A 25,950-nucleotide genomic window follows, 5' to 3' on the forward strand; every position below is an offset into this window, starting at 1 on the left:
GCACTATGTGGGTTTGTTTTGTTTGTGCTTCCCCTACAGACCTTCTTATATAACGGCACTTTTTATATTATCTCTAGCTGTTTTTAAGTGAAGGTCGCCCCTTTTCCACCCTCCCTCAACCGTCTCCTCCTCCTCCCCTCATTTGTTTCATTTTTTTGTACTGAAATGTCCCTTAAAAACTTTTAATAAGCTATTAGGAGGGGGGGGGAAATACTTCAACAGATAGACTAATGTGAAAAGATGAAATATAGGTCGATTTAAAGGTTTAAAAATCTGACTACACCGCAAAGCCAAAGTATCAGTGTCTTTGTTTACTTCTATTCCATTTACTTTTTCCATTTATAAATATTTTTTCTTGTGTAGTCATCAGTGTCTCTTGAAAACTTCAATACTTAAATATTGTTTTCGAAATATGATGTTGCACAAAAAAGGTTTGAATTCATGCTTAACCTGGACAATGTCATGCATAACCTGCGCCAAAATTTGAGCATCATATTAAATAACTAAATGCATCAACTCTAAGAGCGAATCTATTCAATTCAGATTTGCTATTTACTGCGAAAATAATTTTCTTCCATCTCCCAAATTAAAAACACTGGTTTTCAAATTAAAATATCTTTTTAAACACAGACTATGAAAGGAATTCCATTATACTGGGATGTTATCCGTATACTTCATGTGAACAAGACATTCTGCAGATTATTAATATACCTCTGTTCCATAGTGTATATCTAAATTCAAAATACTAGTTTTCATAAATACATGTAAAGAAAGGGTAAAAATTCCTACACTGTGTTAGAAATTATATTCTGAGTAGATGAATGATTGAGGACAGCTGTTATTAGTTATTTTTGATTCTAAAGAATATGGCTAATTTTCAAATATAGAATTGCCGTAGATAATATTACAATGGCTGTTGAGAATATATCTGAAGCCAATAAGTAACTTGGATTATTACGGGCAACTGTTGTGAGCTATCTGACTCAATTCACTCATAAGATTTCTCTGTTAGACATGGTTGACTTCCATATCTATAAAAGTGCTATTCATACGATATGCCAGAGACATGGTGATACCATATTCAAAATAATACTTTGAATAGAATGCCAATGTAGGGTGTTTTCTATGCATAAAAAGAGCTACATTAGTTAGCTAAGACGGAGAAGGATAATAGCCAAGAAGAAACAGAATATAGAAGCAAGTATTCCATCCATAGGGGATAAAGCGATATCAGATGAGATACATTTTTGAAAAGCATATTCCATATTTGATGGGAAATATCATATATCAGTTATATGTAAGTAATATTCCGGACAATAAAAGCATTTTTCCAGTGCTAAACTTGAATGCGGAATTTTTATATCTTGGAAGATGATGGTAAATAACTATTTTAACACGCTGCAAGATGCACATGGATCATAAAATCAAAACCATTTTGGGCTTGAGCCAAAAAAGACCTCTCCCTCCTACTACCAAAGTAAACTAATTCCAGTGACATGTTTTTAATGGATTTCATCTGGGTGATTTAAAAAATAAATGTCAAATACTTATAGGTTTCCAAGTTTGGTTTCATCAAAAAAAAATATATATGTTGAAGAAATTTCCACAAACCTTATATCAGACTAATTTTATTCACCTAAACTCCAAGTTTAAAAAAATACTTAAAAGAGCACCTTAAAGGTAGTGTTTTTGGTTTTTTTTTTGCCGCACTATCAGGTCAAGTTAAGAAAGGAGTCCGATGCGGCTATTCTATGATTGTCAAGAGGATCGTCAAGTTATGGAGGAATTTTCCTCTTTCGGTTCTTCTCGTATAGAAATATGAATTAGAAGCTTTCATGGTCGTGATTGATGATTGAAACAGAACATTGTCCAGGCAAGACGGGATGTTCCTGCTTCCAAGAAGGAGAGCCAGGTCATTATTAATTCATTTAACAAAGTGCACATTAAGGTAGTGGGATTTTTTCCAAAGGCATACCTCTTACACTTCCAAGATGGACAGCATTATCTGAGCTGATGACAGTTCTCTGACCCACTTTTTAAAAATGTTTCCTTTCATTAATACGACATTGCCTTTTGGACCTGGGAGGTCGTGGAGTTCAGAAATCCTTAATATAGCCGTAGTATTGCATGGAGGATTCAGATGACACAGGTTCTGTAAGATCTACTCCAACGTCGCATATTGCATTGACCGCATTGACATGCACCATTTGTCACTAGCCTCTTTCAGATCAATGTAAATAGAAAAATAAAAAAATACATTGGGAAAGAAAAATAGATTGTGGGAATTGCTTTAGGCCAATATATAGCAGCCTATTTATATTCTATGAAAACCGAACCTAAAAGGATACTTAAAGGAGCACCTTTTTAAGGGAACATTTTTGCAAAAAGTATCAGATCAAGGTGTGAGAATGGAGTTCGCAGTGGCTATTCTATGGTTGTCAAGAGGATCGTGAGTTTATAGATGATTTTTCCTCTTTCTGGTTTAAGGGCCGTTCCACAGTTGAGAACCAAAGCAATATCCTTGTGTGACGGTAGGGGTAGCTGGCATCACAAAATAAAGGTGAAGTCCAGCTAGCTACCCCTAAAACCGTGTAAACTGGTTGTCTCAGAAATACTTATTTCAGCCAAATGTATTTTAATGTAAAATAACTTATTTATAAATATATTGTATTCAAAGCACTTTATTCCCTGTGAATGCAATCCCCCAGTCTAGTGAGCCAGCAATGTAATGTGAAGGGATTTGTGATCTGTATGTAATCACTGTAATGTGATTTGGGTGTCAGCCCTTTACATTTGGATTATGCTTTGTAACTGTGAGTTATAATTTCTGTGGAAGAAGACTCAGTATTTCATTTAGCTGAGGAGCTGTTCCATAGAAATGCAGGATTGAGACATAGGCTGGGAGCGGCAAGGTGTCAAGACACTTGGTGAGTGGGGAAGAGCGAACAATCAGGTCTGGGGATGGACTCTCAGCAAGGCGAGCCTTTGTTCCCTGCAGACTCTGTGGCTCCTACCCAGTGGGAAGTCTTGAGTGCCTTGGCACGGACCCTGCAGGGCGAGCCCCCGGCTAGGGATTGGCTGCACCATCTCAATCCGTGCTCTGGTTGGTCGGCGGCTCCTCAATAGTAAAGATGGCCACCGAGGGCTATGTAAGGAGCGCTGCCGATCAGAGCACCAGAACATTTTTGGAGTTGACGGAGTGTGGAGTTTGACGGCGATTCAACTGGAGGAATTTACAAAGTGGTTGCTGTGTGTCCAGCACTTTGTGATACCTGGAGAATAAGCGGACAGGGTAAGCTTACTGAAGCAGGCACCATGCACCTAGTGAGACTAGAGTCTTCCCCCAAGTCCCCAGTTGGTGAGTGTATGTCATATCTGTGTATTCTGTTTATTCAATTACTTTGTTTTGTGCTTGTGATGGTGATCACAGAAGGTTTTCAGTGTAAAAAGTACTGGTCTCCTTTAACACCTTGCTTCTCCTAAAGCAAGATATGAATTGCCCTTTTAGGGCAATTTAAACAAAAAAGAAAGCTGCTTGTCGATGTGGGTACTTATTTGGTGATATCCCTTTAACCAGTGTTTTTCAGCAGTGGTTCCTAGAAACTCTTTGGGTCCAGGGGCATACCTAAAGGGTTCCTTGCAATTTTCAGGTCACTTGAATTTACAATGCATCTGATCTCAGACATGCTATTAGAGAGGTTTGGGGTTCCTTACAATGCATCTGGTTTGATCTCAGACATGCTATTAGAGAGGGTCGGGGTTCCTTACAATGCATTTGATTTGATCTCAGACACGCTATTAGAGAGGGTCGGGGTTTCCTTACAATGCATCTGATTTGATCTCAGACACGCTATTAGAGAGGGTCGGGGTTCCTTACAATGCATCTGATTTGATCTCAGACACGCTATTAGAGAGGGTCGGGGTTCCTTACAATGCATCTGATTTGATCTCAGACACGCTATTAGAGAGGGTCGGGGTTCCTTACAATGCATCTGATTTGATCTCAGACATGCTATTAGAGAGGGTCGGGGTTCCTTACAATGCATCTGATTTGATCTCAGACACGCTATTAGAGAGGGTCGGGTTTCCTTACAATGCATCTGATTTGATCTCAGACACGCTATTAGAGAGGGTCGGGTTTCCTTACAATGCATCTGATTTGATCTCAGACACGCTATTAGAGAGGGGCGGGGTTCCTTACAATGCATCTGATTTGATCTCAGACACGCTATTAGAGAGGGTCGGGGTTCCTTACAATGCATCTGATTTGATCTCAGACACGCTATTAGAGAGGGGCGGGGTTCCTTACAATGCATCTGATCTTAGACCTGCTATTAGAGAGGCTTGGATTTCGCTGGAATTTCACGATATAATATTAATCCTAATATATAATTATATTTCCTTAATCAAAAATAAAAGGTTGAAAACCACTGCCTTAACCCTATATTAAGAGTGGACGTGCGGGTATTTTAAAACATTTATTTCAAAGTGATGTCTATCAAAGAGGCAAAAGCACCCCAAAAAGCACTCCTGTGTCTCTTATAAAGTAGTACAGAAAAATAAAGCTGTATTTATAAAGTAATAATTTATCGAGCCTGGATTTCACCAACCCTGTCTCTTTTCTCTGTATTCAATAATATCACAACGTCCCCCATTTTATAAACCCCATTTCAAATTTTAACAGGACTATGACCCCTTATTGCACTACTGTACCATTAGTTCTGATAGTATTTGCATAGTTATTAATATCCATTTGTTGACATAGATATATAGTTAATTTTTATCATCTACTATATGTTGGTAATACATTCGTCTGCTCTATGTATCTTTTTTTACAGACGGTTGTCAACTCTATAAATTTGTAGTTCTACCAAAAAGAAACAATATATTTAGGTATCCATGTCACTACTGTACGTAAGAATATGGTGAGCTATATTATCAGCTCCACAGTGACTTTACATTTGTACATCACAATTGTATCATGTTTAAATTACGTATTGTACACATGCAGCCACGAAGATTCGACCACTTCTCACCAAAAATATTGAGATTTTGATGAAAAAAATCTCGCGAGGTAGCCGAAAACTGACTTAATGGTCCATCAGATTAACACACCGGGGGCCCCTGCGTGTGAATAGGACTTGCGCTCTGTGAATCCTACCGGGTTCTACCTGTCTGTAAGAGACACACACTCAGAGAGACTGAATCAGTCACTTTACCTGTGTGCCTCTAACAGGCGATTGCGGCGGTTTTACTTTATTTTATTATTACAGTTTTGTAGCAGAGCATCTCCGGAGCTGAGCCGCATTGATTTTAGGTCCGGGGACCCCCTGCTTCCCGAGTTGCAGGCCCCGTTATGGGGTGCCACTATCACGGTGGCCATGTTTAAATGCTCCCAAGTCACGGCCTACGTGATCAGGGGATTTAAACTAACCATAAATATACATAAATATTAAACTTTTTTCTCAATGTTTAGGTTTGTAGCCTATTGGGATGCTTGATTTTACTGTGTGTTTATTTTTTTAAAGAGGAATTTTTTTTTCCTGTTAAATGAACTGATTCATTTATATTGAGTTTGTGTATTTAGACATTTATGATTTTCATATTTTATGTTTACAGTAAGAGCCTTAATCTTTCCACTTACCAGTAGCACATACATTATTTCCTAGGATTTGATTGATTTTACATTCAATTTTCCTCTCCTTGTCATTTTCAAGGCTTCCTGCTCATTGCTTTACAATTCAAGTAAGACATGCATGATTTCAATTGTACTCCAGACATATTTTTTTGTGCACACCCTAATCTTTCCCTGCCTTATAGTGATGGATGTCTCCTGCAATCTTTCTCAAATAATGTTGCAGTACTGCCAAAACTGTCCTGTGCTGCATTCAGTATCAATCCGTGTGGAATCCTCCAGCTGGCACCTAAATTACTTTTGATGTTCAATACTTTTTGCATGCTTAAACCTTAATCTCTTGTTATTCAAGACTTGGTTCTTTTCTGCCTTTTTCTTGTTGGTAAAGAGTCTCGATTTAAGCATTTCTGAAGAAAGTTAGAGATGAACTTTTGCGTACTCTTTGTTACACATAAGGCTTGTTTTATAGTTGACGTGTGCTAATGCTCGTGCACGTGAATCACACTTTTTGTGTGTATGGTCTGTGCTGTGAGCGACAGCTAGGCGTTGCTATGACGCGAACAGGTAGGCAGACAACGTTCAATTTCAGTGCAACATGGTAATTAATAAATATAAACAGATTTAGTTAGATGTCATTTAATTGTTTTTTACTTTTTTGTGAAAAAACAACCAGTTCGGAGCATTATAAAACAGCTGCTTTTAGTCATTTTAAGAATCAAGCCATTATGAGGCTTGGTTTATTTTTGTTCCATGTGATACATTTTGCACTGCATGTGTTTAAGTGGAGGATGTTTTCCAATGAAATTGCAGCCTCACTGTGATTGGCTAATAGAGCGTGTGTCACGGGAGACTCCTGTGGCGGGTAGGATCTCGGTGGCCGGAACAGCACGAGCGTAGTAGGGGTCACAAGCAGGGGTCCGAGGCAGGCGGCAGGTAGCGAAGTCAGGTAACAAGCAGAGGTCCGAGGCAGGAGGCAGGCGGCAGGTAGCGAAGTCAGGTAACAAGCAGGGGTCCGAGGCAGGCGGCAGGTAGCGATGTCAGGTAACAAGCAGAGGTCCGAGGCAGGCGGCAGGTAGCGAAGTCAGGTAACAAGCAGAGGTCAGCAACGAGGAGACTGGAACAGGACAGGGGAGCAAGGACAGGTCTGGGGGCAGGGACTGAGAACAGGAACAAACAGGGACAAGCCAGATTACCAGCAAGGGCTTTTACTGTGAACAGACTTCTATGGTACAGGTACAGAAAACAGATCAGGATCAGAGGCATATGCAATACTGAAGGAGTCTGACTTCAAGCAAAGGCAAACAAAACAGACAGGAAGCAAGCTATAAAGGACAGAGACAGGAGCAACAAGAAGACAGACAGACAGAGGAACCCAGAGCCAACAGAAGGCAGCAGCACACCCAGTGGACAAGGAAGCTATGGCTAGGCAGGAGGTCTAGGCGATCCTGACATTACTCCCCCCTCTCAAGAGCGTTCTCCGGACGATCCTCCAGGCTCTTCCCGGAGGCCTTGATGAAACGGCGACTCAAGGTGACCCACCTCTGGTGGCTTGTCAGTGGGCAGAGGGTACTCCACAGGTACATTGGGTGCTGCAAGGAACCTCCGAATGGGTACGTTCACTCCAAAAGCAGGGGCAGAGATATCAGGAACGTGGGCAACAAGGACGGGTGCAGATTTTCCACATGAGTCAGTGGGGACACAGAGTTGGCTCACCATGGTCTCCTCTTGCGACTGCCGTTTCGTGGCATCAACCAATGAAAGACCAGCTATTTGAGTTTTCAGCTCTTGAAGCTGTCCTTCTGCACTTCTTTTCCCACTCAAGGCAGTTGTAAGTTCAGCTTCTTCTTTTCTGATCTGCAGCTGCCGGTACGCCTCCCGGGCCTTGTCCAGCTGCAGCCGAACCTTATCACGGGCTGTGTGGTCCAATAATTTGCAGGCATCGGCCATTTTGACCTCATAGTGCAGTGTCAGGCCAGCCACTTGACAGACTGACACCTTCTCTCTCTCCTCCTTTTTGGCAAACTGTGTCTTGAGCTCAGTGATCTGCGCCTGCAGCGCTGTGAGTTGCTGAGATGTGTGTTCAGCTGTTAGCTTTAGCTCTTCCATCTTTAGGCGTTGCTGCAATTTCCACTCCTCAGCGAGAGACCCCTGGTTGAGTGCATTTTGCAATTTTCCACTCAGGGCTTTCATCTCTTTACTGTGATCATTTTGATCTTGCTTCCATGCATCCCTCATTACGTCTTGGAGCTCTGACAATTCCTTTGTCAAGGTCTCAGCTGCCTGCCTTTTCCAGGTCTCTTTCTCCTGGGTGTACTGACTGTTAGAGATGGAGCAGTGTCTCTGCTCCTCCAACTCTTGTTTCAGTCTCTGGACCGCCTTGTGTTCCCTCTCATATAGGGTTACCTGGGCTCTAAGCTCCTCCTCCAGCGAGGCTCTGGTTATGCTCAGTGTGACCTTCAGCTCCTCATGCTGTTCTTTGGGGACACACTGGGTACTCAAATACTCTTCCAGCATCTTTATCTTGTAGGCAGTCTGGAAACTTTCTTCCTGCAGAACTCGCTGCTTTTCTTCAGCATTCACCCATTTCTCCTTCGTGTCCTGCAGATGTGCACGCAGTTCTTGCAGCTGACTCTGCAGCATATTTTCTGTTTGTGTGTGCCGCTCCAGGGAGACACGTTCTTCTTGCAGCATTCTCTCTGCATTCTGCAGTGCTGTCTGCATGTCTTACTTTTCCTGGGCCAACTGTTTCTTCTCCTCTCCTAATTCATGGAGTTTCTTATCTCCTTCACTGACTTGGACATAGAGATTCTTGCACTCCTGGGTTACCATTTCAAAACTGCTATTTTAACCCTTCGAAGATCTCTCTCAAAGAACGTAGTTCTATGTTGAAGTGGCAATTCTTCTCCTCAGAGGCTTCCAGTTTTGCGCCAACTTGAGCCATGAAACTCTGGTACTGCGCATTATCAGCATAGGCCTTCTCCAGCTTACTTGACAGGATTACCCTGTACCTCTCCAACTGCTCTCTTTCTTTCTCCTGGAGAACACACTTAGCAATTGCTGAAAATAGACAGCTTTGTAGTGCAGTCTTGGCTTCTTGCTCCTTATCTAAACGTTCATAAAGACAATCAATCGCTTTCTGTGTGGCTTGAAGCGTCTGAGTAGGGGCATCTTTCTTTTCTTCCACTATTCTTGGGATGCGTCTGTGAGTTGCCTTAAGCTGCAGCATATCTCTTTCATCAAATGCAGACTCTGAGGTTAAATTTTCATTCTTAATTTCTTCTGCAACTTCCACAGTAATGCCTCCCTTCTTTTTCTTCTTCCTTGCTTTGATCAGTTCTGAAGAATCAGTGGTACTGTGTTCACATTTACTGCTCAAGACTGTTTGAGTGGGAGCCATAATTAAACCACACTTCCCAAGAAACCAGTGAAGAGGAAATGTGTTTTTAAAACAGAAGCATTAGAATGAACAACAGGAATATTAGACACAGAGAGACACAAGATAGGAGAGCTGACCCTTTGAGACTTTAGCATCAGTCACAGAGATTTATAAGTGCAAGGAAAAAACATAGACAGAGAAACCTGTAGTTATATCTGAATCTTTAGGCATCAGGTGTAGGGATATCATATAGACAGAGAGAACCTGCAGTTACATCTGAATCTTTAGGCATCAGGCGTAGGGATATCATATAGACAGAGAGAACCTGCAGTTACATCTGAATCTTTAGGCATCAGGCGTAGGGATATCATATAGACAAAGAAAACCTGCAGTTGAATCTGAAACTTTAGATATCAGGCATAGAAATATCATAGACAGCGGGAAACTAATACAGAGAAAACTTGTAGTTAGATTTGAAACTTTTGACATCGGACATAGGAATATCAGACAGAGAACCCTGCAGTCAAATCTGAAACCTTTGATATCAGGCGTAGGGATATCATATGTTGCAGAGAAACAAACTTTAAGGGAACTTGCAGGTAAACCTGAACCCTTAGAACCAATCATACAGTATGAAAAACTATAGATGCAAGAAAATCAAAGCATGCAGCAACAAAATAATGGGAGCACTTTTGTCTTTTGAAATGAGGACCCTGTGAACAGCAGTGGTCCAACCAGGGAAAGCAGTAAATCAAGGTAACCGTCTTAAATAGAAATGTGAGTCTGAAAATCTGCAGTGGCCCACCCACAATGCAGAGACAATTCTTGTCCAGGTAATGAAAGTCTGAAAATGGCAAAACAGGTACTGCAGGGAGGGTTTTTTTTTTTTGTAAAAGGGAATTCTTCTCAGGGAGAAAGTGGCACAAAAAACCCTGCAGAAACCTTTGCAGCAACAAAACCTTCAGGATCCCAACTGGGATTTCAAAAAACAAAAAAAGTACTTATCTTCCTCCAAGCGGATGGGGTCTGCTGAAGCAGGAAGGCAGAGAATCTGTTCCAGCGAGATCCAGAAGTGGCCTTTGCTTTCTGTCACGGGAGACTCCAGTGGCGGGTAGGATCTCGGTGGCCAGAACAGCACGAGCGTAGTAGGGGTCACAAGCAGGGGTCCGAGGCAGGCGGCAGGTAGCGACGTCAGGTAACAAGCAGAGGTCCGAGGCAGGCGGCAGGTAGCGAAGTCAGGTAACAAGCAGAGGTCAGCAACGAGGAGACTGGAACAGGACAGGGGAGCAAGGACAGGTCTGGGGGCAGGGACTGAGAACAGGAACAAACAGGGACAAGCCAGATTACCAGCAAGGGCTTTTACTGTGAACAGACTTCTATGGTACAGGTACAGAAAACAGATCAGGATCAGAGGCATATGCAATACTGAAGGAGTCTGACTAGCAAGCAAAGGCAAACACAACAGACAGGAAGCAAGCTATAAAGGACAGAGACAGGAGCAACAAGAAGACAGACAGACAGAGGAACCCAGAGCCAACAGAAGGCAGCAGCACACCCAGTGGACAAGGAAGCTATGGCTAGGCAGGAGGTCTAGGCGATCCTGACAGCGTGACGTGCACCGGCAGCAGCGCGAAAAGACCCTTTTCATGTCTTTCCTCCGATCTGCCAGGTCAATGCTCACTGCCGTACGCGTGCGCGTTGGAGTATAGAACGTCGGGTTTAAACACAGTCGATTAAAATTGTCGCGCGCGCACGGTAGCGCACTATATTACACGGTACATATTCTTGCTTCTAACACTTTTTTTTTTTCCCCTCAAAATAAATAACGAATGTATTCATATATCTGTTGTTAGAAAGACACTTCTTGTTACATGTAAACCCCAATATAGGGGTTTATTCTATTTCAACTGAATCAGCCAAACGGGCCATTTTCAGACAAAATTCCCCATTGAATCCCCTTAGACTATTATTTCTGTTACTTTGTTGCCCTCTGTACTCGTGTTTAATTTTTATACGCTGTTTTGTTTGCTCAACATAATTTTATAATGTCAGCACCACATAAGAATATAATACGATACACACAATAAATATATGAGAGAACAAACAAGTCGTCATCCTATTTGTATAAACCATAATGCAAAATATAGGAACTTTCAAATGTGGTGTACATTTCCGCTCTTGACATGTTATTGAAGTTGGCATTTAAATGTTGGCCTTTCCATTTTATTTCCTGTGTCATTGCATTGTTAATTTGTGGTACAGTAGTTCAGCATTGGGCAACCCCTTTTTGTGTGTAAAGGTTTTTTACTGCCCTCTTCTGGCAGATAGGCCAACTTAGCTGAAGTGATCATTGGGAAACAATTTAGACCCCACCATGTAAAGCAATGGTAATGGTATATTAAAGGGGCCATCCCTCCTAGGACCAAAGTGTAGTAATGACAGTGACATTAAGGGGCTACGTCAAGGTGTCTGATGCCTTTTTGTACCAATATCTGACATCTATAAATATTTTAATATTATATATATATTTTTTGTCTTCGATTGTGCATAAGAGCTCAGATTTGGAAGGGGTTTGATTGCCTCTGGATATTAGTCTTTTGTGGGATGTCACTATATTTTCAACAAGACATGCAAAGCCCTTCACTATCTCGCTTGGTATTATTGGGTCTCTGATCAGGCCAGGGTGAGAAAGCGTAGAGAAGAAACACTTGATTGACTGACTGCCATTCTAAGAGGCAGAGAGACCCATAAGAAACAAATGAAGCTAAACCTTTGCTTTTATCACATATAGATTTGTTAAGGCAGCCACTTAGATTATTACATTCTTTACAAAAGGTTGTTTTTTGGATGCCTGTGTGGAGGGGAATATATACTGTACATTTGCAGTTGTATGTCAGTTATCGTGTAAACCATATTTCATCTGTTTTAATTCATTAATACAGAGAAAGAGCACTATACTTCAATATACATTCACAGCCTTACTGTGCACCTATCTGCAAAGCGCAGGTCCGGCCTTAGCAATTTCGGCGCCCTGTGCGAAAACATTTTTGGTACCCACTACCCCTCGCTAGGGTGCTCTCCCTCTTTTTTCCCCCACTCTCTACCCTCCCACTGATACTTTCTCCCACCACGACTCTACCCCTCACTGATGCTCTCTGCCCTCCTACTGACTCTCTTTCCCCCCAAATAACAATCTCCCCCCCCACTGACACACTCTCCCAACCCCACTGCCCACTGACACACACTCCCCCCCTACCCACACTCTCTCTTTCTCTCCCCTACTGATGTACCCTCTTCCCCCCCACTCATGCACTCTCCCCCCCACTCATGCACTCTCCCCCCCACTCATGCACTCTCCCCCCCCCACTCATGCACTCTCCCCCCCACTCATGCACTCTCCCCCCCACTCATGCACTCTCCCCCCCACTCATGCACTCTCCCCCCCACTCATGCACTCTCCCCCCACTCATGCAATCTCCCCCCCCCACTCATGCACTCTCCCCCCCCACTCATGCACTCTCCCCCCCCACTCATGCACTCTCCCCCCCCCCACTCATGCACTCTCCCCCCCACTCATACACTCTCCCCCCCACTCATACACTCTCCCCCCCACTCATACACTCTCCCCCCCACTCATGCACTCTCCCCCCCACTCATGCAATCTCCCCCCACTCATGCACTCTCCCCCCCACTCATGCACTCTCCCCCCCCTCATGCACTCTCCCCCCCACTCATGCACTCTCCCCCCCACTCATGCACTCTCCCCCCCACTCATGCACTCCCCCCCCACTCATGCACTCTCCCCCCCCACTCATGCACTCCCCCCCCACTCATGCACTCTCCCCCCCCCCACTCATGCACTCTCTCTTCCCCCATGCATGCACTCTCTCTTCCCCCATGCATGCACTCTCTTCCCCCATGCATGCACTCTCCCTCCCCCCACTCATGCACTCTACTCTCTCCCCCTCACTCATGCACTCTCTCCCCCTCACTCATGCACTCTCTCCCCCTCACTCATGCACTCTCACCCCCCCACTCATGCCCCCCCCACTCATGCACTCTACTCTCTTCCCCCACTTATGCACTCTCTCCCCCTCACTCATGCACTCTCTCCCCCTCACTCATGCACTCTCTCCCCCTCACTCATGCACTCTCTCCCCCTCACTCATGCACTCTCTCCCCCTCATTCATGCCCCCCCCCCACTCATCCACTCTCTCCCCCCCCACTCATGCACTCCATCCCTCCTAATGACACGCACTCCCCCCCCACTGATGCACTCTGCCCCCCCCACTGATGCACTCTGCCCCCCCCACTGATGCACTCTGCCCCCCCCCACTGATGCACTCTGCCCCCCCCCACTGATGCACTCTGCCCCCCCCCACTGATGCACTCTGCCCCCCCCCCACTGATGCACTCTGCCCCCCCTCCCACTGATGCACTCTGCCCCCCCTCCCACTGATGCACACTCTCTCTCCCCACCCCACTGACAGACAGGCACACACAGCCTCACCTTTCTACTGCCCATGCTGCTTCCTCCTTGGCAGCGCCCCAGGCTCCTGAGAGATCCTCCTGATTGGCTGCATTACCCAGCAGCAGCCCATTGGGATGGAGGAAATAGCCCAGCCTCCGCCCTGTTAGAACACTGTATTAAGCGAAATATACAGCTGCTGCCCGCCACATTTTATCGCTCTGGACGGCCGCCTAGTTTGCCTAATGGTTAAACCGCCCTGGATTGATCGATAAGCTATTAGGCGCGGTCGTTCAGTGAGCCTCCAATTGCTTGACGCCCTGATCGACCGCACTTATAGATCTACCCTAAAGCCAGCCCTGAGGTGTATATAGCTTCTAAGCTTAGATTTTTGGGGGTTAACTGTTGCAGTGGTCAAGAGAAATGTGTAATGAACAGCTTATATGTTTAAAATTTGTCCTGTCACCGTTTCCCTGTCGCTGACATTTATTGTGCATTATTTTATAAATGCATTAATATTGCAAATATGTAGTTTGCAGTTTTGCTTAGGAAGCTCACAACGTTCCCTGCTTTACAGAAGCCTCAACCTACAGTGCAGCGTTTATTAGATATGCTATCTTCTAACTAAGCATTGAACTGTAGAGTTGTTGCATCTTCTTCTACTTGCTATGTTTCACTGTAGGACTTTGATGAAACAAAGGTCTTTTTGCTGGGAAGAAGAATGATATGGTCCAGGATGTATATTTTTATTGAAATGGGGTATTTTGCACTTACACTGGGAATGCTGCTTTGGTATATTCATTGGCCACAGGCAGTTTAAATGCACTGTAAATTGATCAGAGCAGCATACCAGTTATCTTTAATATCAATTTCTAATTTACTTTAGATGGTGAAAAGGGAATACCTAATAATATGACAATATATACAGCAAGTCTGCCTCCTGAAGATTATGTACCAAGTTCTCAAAATGACTGCAAATCCTTGAGCACAGAAGATTCAGAAAGCAATGACAACACAGAAGGTAAGATGTGTATTTATTTTTTGCCTGCTAAACTCTTTTTATTATATTATAATTTATTGAGCTTGGTTACCAATTATCTGTTATTTGCGGATGGGTGTCTATTTACATTTGATAACATTGCTATTCGTGGCCATAGATTGATTGGAAACGGTGTATTTCCGAAATGTCTTATTAAACTGCCATGACAACCTGCGACCCATAAAATGAAGTTGAGTCGTTGTTGATTTAGAATGTGTTGGAAGGCTGCTTATTATATTTATATACGGTATACAAAACTGTATGCAACAGAATGGAATACAATTGTGTTTTTGTTTGCTCTCTATTGTTAACTAAGTCTTTTTCATTTTCTTCTACTTGTTTCATATACAGTAGTCTGCAATGGCTGAATGGTTACACATCTGTGTCTTGTAGATACATAGAGATTTGTACAAAATGCCTGGAGTTAGTATGTCTGAGTTCTGCAAGAAAATGGGCAGAGTACATTATTTGTATGACACAATGCTGCTTTGCATTGAGCATGGGAAAACATGCAGTATTTCAAGAAAAGGTTTCAGTTTTGATGTCTGAACGTTTGCAAAAAGATATTCCAATGGACCCGGCCTTAGCTCTCTTAGGTATTAAGCCAAAGCATTCTTAACAATAGGTTTCCCCTATTCGACAATCACTTCCTCAAAGTTGCGCAATGACGTCTCTCCCGCAACTTTGAGGAAGTGATTGTTATGCTGAGGGAATCCCTGTCTGTCGTGTGAGCAGTGTGAGCTGAGAGCAGAGTGCTGATTTTTTCGATCGTGCTGCGCTGCACTGCACTGGCTTAACGGACATGCAAGCTGCCTGCCTTGCTGCCATTTGAGATCGGGCTACACTGCGGATTTCTGTTGGTGTCGGAGGACTCCAGCAACATCTACAGCAGCCCTCGAAGCAGGAGGAATTTGTGGAGTTGTCAACTCACCGTCGGGTGATCCCCCTCAGCTGTCAATGATTAGATACAGTTACACCACTAAAGGTACTTTTTATGTGCATTTTCTCTAATCTATTTTGCAAGTTGGCATTGTTTACCCTATTCTTTTATAATAAATATACTCTTTTGGTAATGCACTAGGGTGTGCGCTGTTCTCTCTCTCTTTCTCTATCTCTCTCTCTTTCTCTCTCTCTCTCTCTCTCTCTCTCTCTCTCTCTCTCTCTCTCTCTCTCTCTCTCTCTCGATAGTATAGAATAAATGAGTACTTCAGTATTAGGTGATACCTTTTTTTATTTGGACTAACAATTTATCACCTAATACTGAAGTATATATATATACAGTATATAGTGTGTGTGTGTAGATATAGAAATGGATATATCGATATATCTCAACCCCGTTATAGAGCGATCCGCTTATAACGTGGTTTGAGCGTGCCACCCTAACATCTCTTACATTTACCTTTCTTTCCTCCGGCCGCTGGCACCACCATGCGCGGCGCCGCCCAAATGAAGTCAACTGTATTTTTTTTTTATCATTGCAATGCTTTATTGCTAACGGGGACACGGGCACACACACGGAGACGGAGGCACACACAAGGACACACACCAGGTATGATAACCCAGTTTACAAAGGACACCACCACATACAGTATGATGATGCCCCATGCCGTGTGAAAATTATGTGAACCAGAGAGACATTCACCTCGCATGTCTAGGAAGTGGGCTATTCTCAACCAGTCATGCACCCCTTCCATAGTATAGACAGACGGTTCCTGTGACCCGAGTGCTCCCGCCCCTTGTTAGCAATGCAGTGCTGGAGTGCTATCTGATGCTAGTGGATGCCTCCGGGGGCCCACAACTTAGTTTAACTCGCTAAGTATCGGGGACATTCAAATAGGAGTATGATAGCAGAGATCGCAGCAAACAGGAGACGGAGACACAAACAACGAGATGCAGACACAAGGAGACACACGCACACCGTCTGTCGTCGTCACCACCCCGATCGCCGTGGCCATTTTTTCCCCGCGATCCCAGTTATAGCGCTGTCACATTATGTGGACCCCACGCACCACATTATTACGGGGTTCAGGTGTTTGCGCGTGTATGTATGTGTGTGTATATATATATAAATATATCAAACAATAAATAGATGATACCGTTCTGTGGCTAACAAAATGCTTTTATTTGTGCGAGCTTTCGAGATACACTGATCTCTTCCGGCGATGTTACAATGAATGAAGCAAGCAAAGGGTATACTTAAAAACAGTGTCTCTTGGAATGTTATCTGTGCTTGTCCCTCCCCCGTGTGTGGATACGATTTATGGCTAGAGGTGTTAAATCTCCAATCCGGGGGTCCGTGACATAGGGACGGAAACAAAAGAAAATAATAGTGTAATACGTAACGTTAAAATTGGACAAACAACATACAGTAAAACACTTAACAAAAGACATACATAAAACAAACAAGCTGAAAGTAAAATAACTATTTAATAAAACAATCGGAGCCTGCTGCAGCGGGTCATCAAAGGGTTAAAACCCAAAACCCAACTTACAGCAGGACTGGAACAAACAAGCGTGTATATCAAGTTGGGCAGACGCCGGCAGCAGTGAGGGTCCTCGCGGGCTCCCCGATGTGTGGTATCTGTCCCTCTAACTTCGGAGCACTCTCCAAGATGGACGCAGAGTAGGGGAACACCACACACTCCTGCATGCAAGCACAGCAGCGCCTCTCGCGATATCTCGATGACGCTGGTTCCTGCTTCACTTGACTGACAAGTTCTTACAACCAGCGCTTCTCCAAGGCGCCGTGACCTCTGACTCTACGCGTTTCGTGACTGACATCACTTCCTCAGGGGATGGTTCAGTGAAGGTGAAGTCCCATTATATATACCTCACTTGTCACTGATTGGATAGAGATATCTAGTTCCAATAAGTTTAAAAATTCAGCTCTCACAGTACAAAACAATACAAACACAGACTAAAACAACCATATACACACTAACAGACCTACAGACATAGTAAAAATGAAGATGCATTGACTATAAAGTCACATCTAAGACTGCATAGATAGCAGTAACAAAATATTAACACTATAATAATAATCTAAATATGATAATCTATATTTTATAATAAATGTATAAATAAAAAACTAATTATTTACAAGAATCAACTCATTATTATAATCATTCCAACAATTATATATAAAAATGATAATAATAATCATAAAAAAGGAAAAAGGAACAAGAGAATATAATGTAATTAAAAAGTGCAACACTATACACTAATTAAAAGACCCTATGTTATTTAATAAGAAAGACGCCTAGATCAAAGTCTAGATTTAATTCATTTGGAGAGAGGGTTCTAAATTCATAAATCCAGAAAGCTTTGCGTCTGCTAATCTGGTTGAGTTTATCACCCCCTCTCCAATTGGTAGCCTCAATTTCAATTGCTTGACAGCAAAGACCAGTCGGGTCCTTGTTGTGGCAATTCAAAAAATGATTGGACACACTATGGGATATTAGATCCTTTTTAATATTATACACATGCTCGTAGATCCTTCTTTGGAAGGACCTACCTGTGCGTCCCACATACTGTAAGTCACAGGGACAGGTCAGTAAGTAGATTTCTTAACCTGTTGCAGTCTTGTATCTTCCTGAAGGATGGGTTGTAGTTCCCTGGCGATCTTGCGTAGGGTTCCAAGGTGTGGGCTATATGTGACCACCAAAAATTAATCCATATTGTGAAGTATGAAATTATGTTTAGAAAATGTCTTTAAAATGACCAATAAGACAACTGTTATTTTATAAGCAAACTGGAATAAATCATCAGTTACTCATCCCCCTCAAGCTCTTCCCTGGTGCCCTTTCAAGAATGTGCACAGAAGTGAATATTCTGCTCTCCACAATTTCAATCTACAGTAACATTGTTTTCAACTCTCCAGGAGGATGCCTGCCAGGATTTTTGTATTTTTGCCAAGAAAGTGTTGTCTGGGGATAGCGGTGTTCTGCACTAAAATAAAATCTGTTTACAAGATGGATATTCTTGTCCTTCAGCATTTGTTACGCTATTTTGGAAGTTGCCATTTGGAAGAACAATGCATATCTTTTTGGAGTCAGTCCACTGTGGAACCAGATATTTGAGATGTCTTTATTAGTTTAGCTGCATCAAAATGTATATTTTTCCTCAATTCTCAGGCAAAAAGGCTTTTGCCACTTTTTTTTTTTTTTTTAATGTTTACAACTCAAATAAAATAAGACTGCTCCATGAGGAGCACCATATTCTGTATGTCTGTTTTGAAAATGTATGTAAATCGTGTGAATTGAGTACTCATGCTGGGAATACTGCCGCAGGTGCGATCACAAACTGGGAGAGATCCCTGCATACTATAGTAAGTGCCTCTAAACATCCTATTTCCCTCCCCCTCTAACCCTATTGTGACCAGTTATGTGGCTGGACCAATCTCCACACTATGTAACATAGTCTCTCACTCCCTCCCACAAAAAAACCCTTAAAGGCTTCAGCTGTCAGACTGGCCCATATTCTAACCTGAACTACACCTTATCCTACAATAAGCAGCCACTTTACCTTCTTGTTTCAACATTGTCCCTCATTCCCTCTATATTATAAACTCTCAGAGCAGGGCCCTCATTACCTCTTTGTATCTGAGCATGTTTGTCTGCATCTGTATGTAACGGTTTATGTTTTTTTTAATATGCAGAACTCTGTACCACACTGTGGAATATGTTGACGCTTCCCAAATAAATTATAACAATAATAAGTACTGTATATACAGAAGACTGCACTCGTGTCATCTTGCATAGAAATCACAAAATGTAATTTATTATAATAGACCTTTCTCAAGATGATAAATTACCTAAAGGGACACCGCTTAATACCCATAGTGCTTCACACAAGCTTGCAAACTGTGAAAGAAAAGTGGAAAACTGGCACCAAAAACCATTGCCAAGCAAAAACATCAAAGCTAAAAACATAGCCAAAGTAGAAAGACCTGTAATGGCATCACATGGTGCAGCAACCAATTAGATTGCTTGCTGTACCATGTGATTGCCGCCTGTTATGACATCACAGCTTTGGCCAACCAAGCATCCCTCGCTAGCGCCACATTAGCCATATGCTAAGGAGTGCCCTAACTGCCCTTGTTTTTGCTTAAAATTTCCTTTGTGGATCTCCATTAACCTCAGGGAGCATAACATCCGATACCTATTTAGGTACCATCACGTTATTTGCCCTGATTTAACGGAGCTTTGTGGATCTGCCCCACAGAGCACTGACTAAACTTTTACTGCTGGTCTGCCTTTCCAGCTGAAAACTATCCAATTCCCCACCAAGCCCAGCTAAGCCAGTTCCTGGAAACTTCCCCTGACAGTCTCTCCCATCATACTGCTGCAGTGTATGTGCAAAGGTTGCTTCACCAAGCACAGGGATTCTTCCAAACAGGACTTTTCCTTTCATAACCAAACACAGACGCACACAGATGTAGCACGACTTGCTGCCTCTGTGGGCATGCGATGTTGCGACTCCAGAGCAGGGCCAGAGTTGATAGTGACCAAGAAGCAGTGATCTGCACAGGAGGATTAACTCAGCGGGGGTCCCTGCTTCTGAATGTGACCACCGTAGCGTTAAGCCTATCGAGCCAGCCACCAGTCTGTAAGAGCTGCACAGAGAAGCCCCGGAGAGAAGCAGTCTCTCTCTCTGTGTCTCCATGAGCAGCTCTTACAGCAATCCAATGTTTTATTATTTTTTACTGTACTGTATATTTGAATGAGCAAAAGCTCTATTAGCCTTTTTTAGCTAATAGAGCTATTGCCCATTACTGTATGTGGTGGTGGGAGGGTTGTTGAGAGGTAGGCAAAGGGAGTAGTTGCCAAAGGGTAGGTGGTTAGGCCTCCCGGTTTGTAGTGATAGGTGGTTAACCCCTTGATTACCTTGGCGGTTAGCCACTATGGTAATGAAGAGGGGTTATGTGTGTACTTGTTATGTTTTACTGAAATGTATTATTTTTATATACTGTACTTAAGCAGGGGGTCTACGGAGGTGAACCTAATTAATTTTAGCTATGGGGACCCCCTGTTTCTGGAGATATAGATCTCTGTAGGGGGTGCCGGTATCCTCTTTTGCTGGGCATGCAGGAGCATGAAAACCCACCAAGAGCAGCTACTGGCACCCCCTACGAAGGTCTTTATCTCTGGAAGCAAGGGTTCCCAGAGTTTAAATTACTAGGGTTCACCGGTGAAGACCCCTTTCTTCAATACAGTATATAAAAATAATAAAACATTGGATTGTTGTAAGAGCTGCTTAGGGAGGCACAGAGAGAGAGAGACCACCTCCCTGGGATTCCTCTACACAGCTATTACAGACTGTCACAATATAAATATATATATATATATATATATTTATGGGCCAGACAGTCATAGACTCTGTATACATTAGTAGGAGGTGGCAGTATGATTGCTTTCCAGTATACGTGCAGTTAACCCAGCTGATTAAGCAGTCCACAGGTGATCCTAATTAGTAAGCTCACCTGCCTTTAATGCCTCTGGGGCTGCAGTCTCTCGCAGACTCTGAGAGAGGACAGAAGAGAGCTGACAGACAGACACAGGCTTCACAGACTTATGCTGTCCCAATGGAATAAAGCTCCCAGGTAAGGAGCCAAGTGCTATTACCAAATATTGTTGGTCTTGTCTAGCTTGGCTAACCAGCCGGGTAGATAGGCTTAACCGAGTTTAGTTAGCTTCCCTAACGGGGATAGGCTTTTGTTTATGTTTTGTATTACTTAAAGGTACAGCGCACCCATTGTTTTTGTAATATTTTTGGACAAATAAATCCACCAGCATATTATTTCACCAGAAGAATTGTGTTGTCTCCTCACTAACCACAGTCATCCTGCCACAAGTGGTGTCAGGAGTGGGATGCCGAACACCCTGAAAAAGGGACAGAGCTACACATTGCGACTGGTGGGTCCTGTGCGGACTGTTACTGTCAGTATGGAGGATGTTGTGAAGGCCCTACAACAGAGCACCACTGTTCAGCAGGAAACTAACAGACAGGGACTTGAAAGCGCTGCAGCACAACGTGAGACAAACCAGATACTTGCTGCCCAGCTTGCCGCTACCGCAGAAACACAGATGGAGCTGGTTCAACGCCTGGCCCAGATTACTATGGACTCTACCAGTGCAACCAAACTGCGGCCCATCAAGACAAACTTATACCTGCAGAACATGACGCCGCAAGATGACGTAGAGGGTTACCTCCGGTCCTTTGAGCGAATCGCTTCCCAGGAAAGTTGGGCCCGCTCCAAATGGGCTGGGATTATCGCACCCTTTCTACTAGGGGAAGCCCAAAAAGCATATTGTGACCTCGATGAAGAAGCCACAGCAGATTATGACCGTCTAAAAAGCGAAATCCTTGCAAGGATTGGAGTGACTCCCGCAGTCTGTGCGCAAAGGTTCCATACATGGAGATATCAGGAACAGAAATCACCCAGATCCCAGTTATGGGATTTGATCCATCTGGCGACCAAGGTGCTAAAACCAGAAGCATATAGCCCGACCCGGATCCTTGAGATGGTGGTATTGGACCGCTTCATTAGAGCGTTACCCCAGGACCTCCGACATTGGGTGAGACAAGGAGATCCCCTCACTTATGATTCCATGGTCGGTGCAGTGGAACGTTTTCTAACCACCCATGAACTGTCACGCTCCACGGTCTCTTGCACAAACCAAAACCCGCAACCCAACACGAACAGTAGAAGCCAGCGCTGGAACAAAGACCCGCGACCGATCGCACAGTGTGAGGGAGTGGAAGAAAACCTGGATAGGGACAGAAACTCTAAATCTCTGAAAGGGTTTCAAGACCAAACTGGGCCAATTGTTTGTTTTGAGTGTGGGGAGGCGGGACATATTAAAGCCCACTGCCCTAAGTTGTCTGAACCAATGGAGTGTGCGTATGGCTCTGTGAGGTCAGAGTTCTGTGGAGTGGTATGTGTGACCCGAGGGGATACAAATACTCAGAACTTCCTTACCACGGTGATTTAAATGGTAAACCAATCTCCGCCATCGTAGACTCAGGGAGTGATAATAACTTGGTATCAGGGAAGTTGGTTAAGCCTCTCCAGTTATGCCAGGGTGAGAAGCTGTGGGAATAATGTGTGCATGGGTGCACGATTCCGTACACCACGACTCCAACAAAAGTAAAAGTCGAGGGGCAAGTCATCCAAACTACTGCAGCAATTGTACCAAAGTTACCCCATTCCCTAGTGTTAGGTTGTAATTTTCCTGGTTTTGACACCCTGATCAGAGGACAACTCACCTTAAACAATCCTACTCCGGATGATGTTTTTCTGTTTACAGACCCAAAATTAGTCTCGGAAGTGTCTAAAACCCCGAAATCAAAACGAGAAAGTAAGAAGGACAAAAAAAAGAGGTCCGCCCCCACCCCACTTAGCACTGGTTACTACTCCTAACAGAGGGAGAACAGAGGATGAGGAGTTGTCAGAGACAGGGCTTGTTGACACTCAGGAGTCAGAGTTACCCGTAAATGTAACAGATCATACTCCAGAAGAAGAAGGTTTTGGAAGTCTAGAACTTTCCCCAAGTGATTTTGGTAAGGAACAGGCTAATGATCCCCAGTTGAAAAATGGATTTAGTCAAGCAGTAGAAGTTAATGGGGTCCCGGTAGAACGAGCAATCAATGACTCCTATCTCTATTTTTGTATTAAAAATGATTTGTTGTACCATGTGAGCCAAGAAGAGGGACAAGAAATAGAGAAATTGTTAGTACCCAGTTCACTAGTAAGGGAGGTCCCAGAGCTAGCACACTCTCACTTATTGGGGGGTCATCTTAGAGTGGAGAAATCACAGAAAAGAATCCTAAAAAGATTTTACTGGCCAGGGATATAAAATGCAGTAAAAAGGTTCTGACATAAGCAGCAGTGAAAAATATTTGAAACTCATCAGTTAGGAAGTGTCCTCCATTTGGAATGTGGAAAGTAGCCCATAGTGTTATGAAAGTAATGGCTATGAAGTCCGATTAAATATGTAATCATGCCTGCACCACGAGGCTCCGGTCTCTGGTAAAAAACTTTCCACTATCACCGCGACGTGACACAGCACGGAAAAGCAGAGGATAAGCTGTAAGTAAATACTGCAGCAATCGGTTGACACCCGGTTTCCTCCATGATATCCAGCATGCCTGTAGGCAGCGGTTTGTCAACTGATGAGAAAAGCGGAGATGCGGTCTCAGATAGGAACTCCGATGGCCATTTCGCCGTGAGGATTCTTCCGGGAGTGTATTTTCAGTGTAGAGCAATTGAGAATATTTAAAGGCACCGTCATTTTTGCGTCACAGGTCACGTCATATCTCGCCCAATCATGGAGGCATCAGATCGTATGTTCATCCATGATATATTTATACTTGAAAGCAACAAATATCTGTAACTGGAAAGACACAAGTAAAAGTAGCAATTGTGAGACTTGATATTTAAATAAAGAACTGGCTTAAAATGTATGTGTGTGTGTGTATAACCGAGTAACTGCCCCTCGCTGTCTGGAGCCAATTGCCTGATGTAGAGAGTGAGGAGATACTGAGTGAGGAGCAGAGGATGTGCAGTGCGGACATATCCATCAGACATCAGGTCTGGGGAGGATGCATGGGTGGAATCTGCATGGGGGGAAAGAGATGTGAGTGGAGGCTTCAGGTTCCCCCACATGTCTGGAGTTGATGGTGTGCCCCGGGACATCTTTTTTTTTATCTTTTAACCTTCATTTTCTCCAACACCTTAGCCTTTTAAAAAGCAAACACTCAAAGGCACTTTTACACCTAAGCCACTAACTCCACATTTCACACAAATCCATTATTTCCTCTTTGAGTTACAGGGAACAAAACGTCCCATGTTAAACTATAGGCTGCAAACTTTTAACACACCTTATTTTGTCTCCCTTGTAACTCAAAAATGACTGAATGGATTGAGCTCAAACTTTCCACAAACATTCACCTTGACAATCCGATCTGAAGTCCAACTTTTCAGATGAATTGATGACTTGTGAGAGTGTTATGAGCAACTGAAAAAGGGGGGTTATAGTTGAACCCTCGATCAAACCTCAACTATGGATGCGTTACTGACCATAATAAATATATATTTACTTAAAATGAGACAACCTACTGTAGGCCCTCTTAAGGAGTCTAGGTGGCCTCATTGGCATCAAAGAGGTTCATCACCATGATCAAATAAAACCACTTACCCTGTCCACAATGGTCCTGTCCATGATCTTCAGTGTTAATGACGCCCTAGAACTAGAATAATCCAATGGGCCAATGCACAAAAACAAAAATAATATTCCACTGTAGAATATTGATCAATAAAAGGGAGTCTCAATACTCTAGCACATAATCCAGAATTTGATGTTTGATGGTAAAATCATTCGATAAATATGTTCACCTCACTTTTTATAATCTACATGACAGATTTGTGGGGTGCGACATAATGCAGGCGCAAGCATTTCAGACATCTCTAAGTCACTAATTCATATCAACCTTTTTTGAGCTACAGCACATTTGTGTTTACCCTTATATGGGAAGATGCTGTATGTTAACAATCTAGAATACGAACCAAAACTTTAGTGAACTTTTCAAAACCAGGTACATGTGTTTCTGTTGGAGAGTGGTGATAATATTATTCATGAAAGCAGGCGTGTGCGCTGTGTAGCTTAGCCTAAGAAAAGAAAGGCGGTCTAATTTATATTTGCTTGCTGTAATTATTTGTGTGGTGAAGCACGTCAAGAAAAAGAGCTGGGAGAAGTTAAATAATGTGGGATTGTTGAAGTGTGTCTTGGATTCCAATCTTTCAGTTATATTTGCATGTGCTAACAAAGATATTTCTAGCTGGGTTCACTGCAGTCCAAATTAGAAATTAAATGCTATACAAATTAAAAAAAAGTCCTCCCTTCCCTTGTTTGCTTCATTTTCCTTTCCTGCATGTCTGTGCTCATTTCATATTTTTATATGCAAGTGCTTCAGGAAGTTGTAAATATACATACTGATTTTAGAACAGACATTCCTACTGTATGTAATGTGTGCTTTGATTTTCTGTTTGAATTTGTGCACCAGCTTCGAGGTAAACATCTATGATTTGCCTTTGGGAACTTAGTGCATTATATTATGACTGCCCAGTCACGCAGACATAGCCCCATGGGTTACTGACCTACATAATCTTTTATAATCTTAATATTATTTTTGTGTGTGGGAACAGTTCAGTTTTGGCTAAAGATGGTCAATAGCCGAATATGTAAGATTGATGGTAACTTGTAACATAAGGAAACTAAGTGAAATAGTTTAATGTTTATCTAGAAGCTGCTTATTCTTGTTGCTTAACCCTTTTATCAACCTGCTTGCTGTAGGGATTGATCATTTGATTGTATATTTTAATAATGTCTTTGTTTTTCAAACATGCCTTATACTTGGTTGTTCTCCTTTT

The 25,950-nt window shown here is 43.0% G+C and overlaps 1 protein-coding gene across 3 annotated transcripts in view; it reads left to right on the forward strand.

The window, feature by feature from the left end:
• ERICH1 (glutamate rich 1) overlaps positions 1–25,950 on the forward strand; it is a 96,820-nt gene that overhangs the window by 55,685 nt on the left and 15,185 nt on the right. For all 3 annotated transcript variants that reach the window (XM_075598235.1, XM_075598237.1, XM_075598236.1), the window contains one exon: positions 14,367–14,501. In XM_075598235.1, the coding sequence (XP_075454350.1) occupies positions 14,367–14,501 (135 nt within the window). The remainder of the gene's footprint in view (positions 1–14,366; positions 14,502–25,950) is intronic.

This window comes from Ascaphus truei, chromosome 4, assembly GCF_040206685.1.
Source record: "Ascaphus truei isolate aAscTru1 chromosome 4, aAscTru1.hap1, whole genome shotgun sequence".
In the NCBI taxonomy this organism is placed as follows: Eukaryota; Metazoa; Chordata; class Amphibia; order Anura; family Ascaphidae; genus Ascaphus; species Ascaphus truei.